This window comes from Tupaia chinensis, unplaced genomic scaffold, assembly GCF_000334495.1.
Source record: "Tupaia chinensis unplaced genomic scaffold, TupChi_1.0 Scaffold000226_1, whole genome shotgun sequence".
Lineage (NCBI taxonomy): Eukaryota > Metazoa > Chordata > Mammalia > Scandentia > Tupaiidae > Tupaia > Tupaia belangeri.
In genome coordinates, this window is record NW_006159701.1 from 8,215,086 (window position 1) to 8,217,594 (window position 2,509).

Below are 2,509 nucleotides of genomic sequence, written 5' to 3' on the forward strand. Positions count from 1 at the left end.
TCCCCCCCCCCCCATCCCTGCCTATTCTTGAGCAAGTCACTTTTCCTTCCCAAACTTCCCAATCCCCCCCCCGCAAGTTTACTCTTACCACGGAACTGCTGTAAACCAGACCAGTTTTTGTATGCATTAAGGCACCGGGGTGGAGCTGTCCTGCCACCCTCTTACTTCAGTAATTGCCTGAGTATCCCTGAAAGGTGACCTGCCACACTTCTCTACCTTTCGGAAGGACAGTGGTTGCTCACCAGCATCCTGAGGATGCAGGAGACAGGAGGCCAGGTACGCTGGCTCGGACCATGAGCTGGTCCAGGGGGTTTGCATAGCTGCTCTGACCACACCAATCACACGGGTATTAAATAGTGCAAAGAAAAGAAGCAATGGTTTAGTTTTGAAACCTGAATCCTTTAAAAAACTGATCTGAGGTAAAATGTTTAGAATAGTCTTGACCTTTAGCTTGTCCCTCTGACAGACCTTTTGTCCCAAAGCTGGAAGTAGAAGCAGGATTAGGTGTGGTCACCAGTGGCACGGACGCGAGGACCTGCCACGTGCACAAACTGCAGTGGGAAAGCCACGGGAGGATCCAGGGCTCGTTAGTGTTTTGGGCTTCCTGATGCCCCTCCCCCAGTAGGAAGTCTGTCATCGTGTGTGACAGTGTCAGTGAGAAGAGGACAAGTTTCACTGCCAGCTCCCACCCTCAGCCCCTCCACTGCCAGGAGTGATGGGGCGGGGTCTCAGAGACCCAGGACAGGAGCCAGTGTGTCTGCGACAGGAATGACATCTGTAAACAAGGAGGAAGCCAGGGGACAGGGGAGACTGACAGGCGGCCCTTCAACAGGCCAGTAGGAGGGTCACATCCCAACTGGAACGTGCCGTGCAGTGCCCCTGAACCTCTCTCTGGAAGGAAGGAAAGACGTTACATTCACAAGTCCACATCTCTGCGTGTGCTGCTCCCCAGGCCCCTCAGAGAGGCGTGTACTGATTGTCTATGGCCCGCAGGTGGCCCCGCGAGGCCGAGTCCATCTCATAGTCCGAGTCCTGGGCTCGACTCGCAGGCTCCGGCTCCAGACGCCGCAGGCTGTCAGCCAGCTCCTCGGGCGAAGGCACCAGGTGGAAGATCTGCTCTGGGGGTGAGGCGCGGCCTGGGAGAGCCTCTGGGCCGAGTCCCCGGGGACAGCTGGAAGAGCTGAGGTGGGGAAGGCCCAGCTCTGAATCCCAGCGAGGGAGGGAGAAGGGAAACAGGACGGTGCTGCAGGAACCTGGGACAAGTGACCGAGAAAAGCCACACGTCAGCCACCTGCACAGGGACCACCCCTGGTCCACAGCCCCTCTGCCCTCCACCTGCCGTCTGCCTGGGCAGAGGGCGCCAGCGTCACACCTGCTGCCTGGGAGAGGACGACCACGTAGCTGGAGAGGCGGACGTCGCAGGCCGCACCGCACTCGAGTGGGATGGGCGAACGCTGGAAGTGGCGCAGCATGTCCAGGACCGAGGGGAAGTGCAGGTGCTGCACGCGGCACTGGCCACGCTCACTCAGCGACAGGCGCAGGTGCTGCGGAGGACACAGGGCAGGCTGGGACTGGCTCCGGGCCCCGGGCCCCAGCCGCAGCCGGGCTGGGCGCCGACCCACCTGCTGTACCTTGGCTATGCCCTGGAAGTTGAACGTGAGCACATACTCCCCGCGCCGGCTCTCGCTCTGCCGCACCAGGAACACCCCGTGTGCAGCCGGGCCTTGCAGCTGCACCAGCTGGGCTGCCTTCACCCTGGAGATGGGGCCATGGAACCAGGGGTAGCAGGACAAGAAGTGGTCCGTCTTCTGGCAGGGGGGCTCCAGCAGCCCCCCAGGAGAAGCACCTGGGAGAGGAGAGGGGCGGTGGTGACCCCTGTGGTGCCTTTGGTCCTGGGCTGAGGACAGCGCCCGCCCCACTCACCTTGGTTCAGGGAATCCGTGCTTCCCCTTGGGGAGCTGGCCGTGCTGGGCCCTGGGCCTGAGGGAATGTGCGTCTCCGCCGAGTCGGTGGGCCCCCCAGCCTGTGGAGAGAGGCTGGGGTCAGGGACCGGCAGCGCAGAGGCGGCGGCACGGGCTGGGCCTGAGCCTACCCTGTGTACTCCTGGAGCTCCGCTAGCCACGAGTTCAGCTGCTGCTCGTCTCCCACCTCGAAGATGATGTCTGTGCGGTCCTTCACCTGGCAGAGAGGGAGGGCGTGCTGTGTGGCTGGGGGCGTGCGCGCGCCCTCCTGTGGGTGACGGCCGCACTCACCTTCAGCACAAAGGTGTGGAGGTTGTCGGGCATTTCCAGGCGTGTGCAGCGCCGGGCCTCCCGGATGCTGGAGCAGCTTGCTTGTAGCTTGGGCTTTGAACTCTAGAAGACCAGGGGCTGGTCAGGGCTTGTCCCTTGGCCCCTGTCCCTCCAGACCTTGGGTTTGCCTGCTGTCTCCCCAAAAGCCCTGTGACAGCAGGCCCCAGGGTGTCCCATCCACACTGGGACCAAGAAACCCGACTGGCGGAAGGCCTTGC

General features: G+C 62.2%; 1 protein-coding gene across 1 annotated transcript in view; it reads right to left on the reverse strand.

The window, feature by feature from the left end:
* Positions 1-378: 378 nt before the first annotated feature.
* The window catches only part of SH2B3 (SH2B adaptor protein 3), a 22,334-nt gene continuing 20,203 nt past the window's right edge, over positions 379-2,509 (reverse strand). The window contains exons 7-12 of the mRNA XM_027771584.1: positions 2,253-2,354; positions 2,093-2,178; positions 1,924-2,036; positions 1,632-1,846; positions 1,373-1,544; positions 379-1,253 (exon numbers count right to left, since the gene is read on the reverse strand). Coding sequence (XP_027627385.1) covers positions 958-1,253; positions 1,373-1,544; positions 1,632-1,846; positions 1,924-2,036; positions 2,093-2,178; positions 2,253-2,354 — 984 coding nt within the window. The 3' untranslated portion in view covers positions 379-957. The remainder of the gene's footprint in view (positions 1,254-1,372; positions 1,545-1,631; positions 1,847-1,923; positions 2,037-2,092; positions 2,179-2,252; positions 2,355-2,509) is intronic.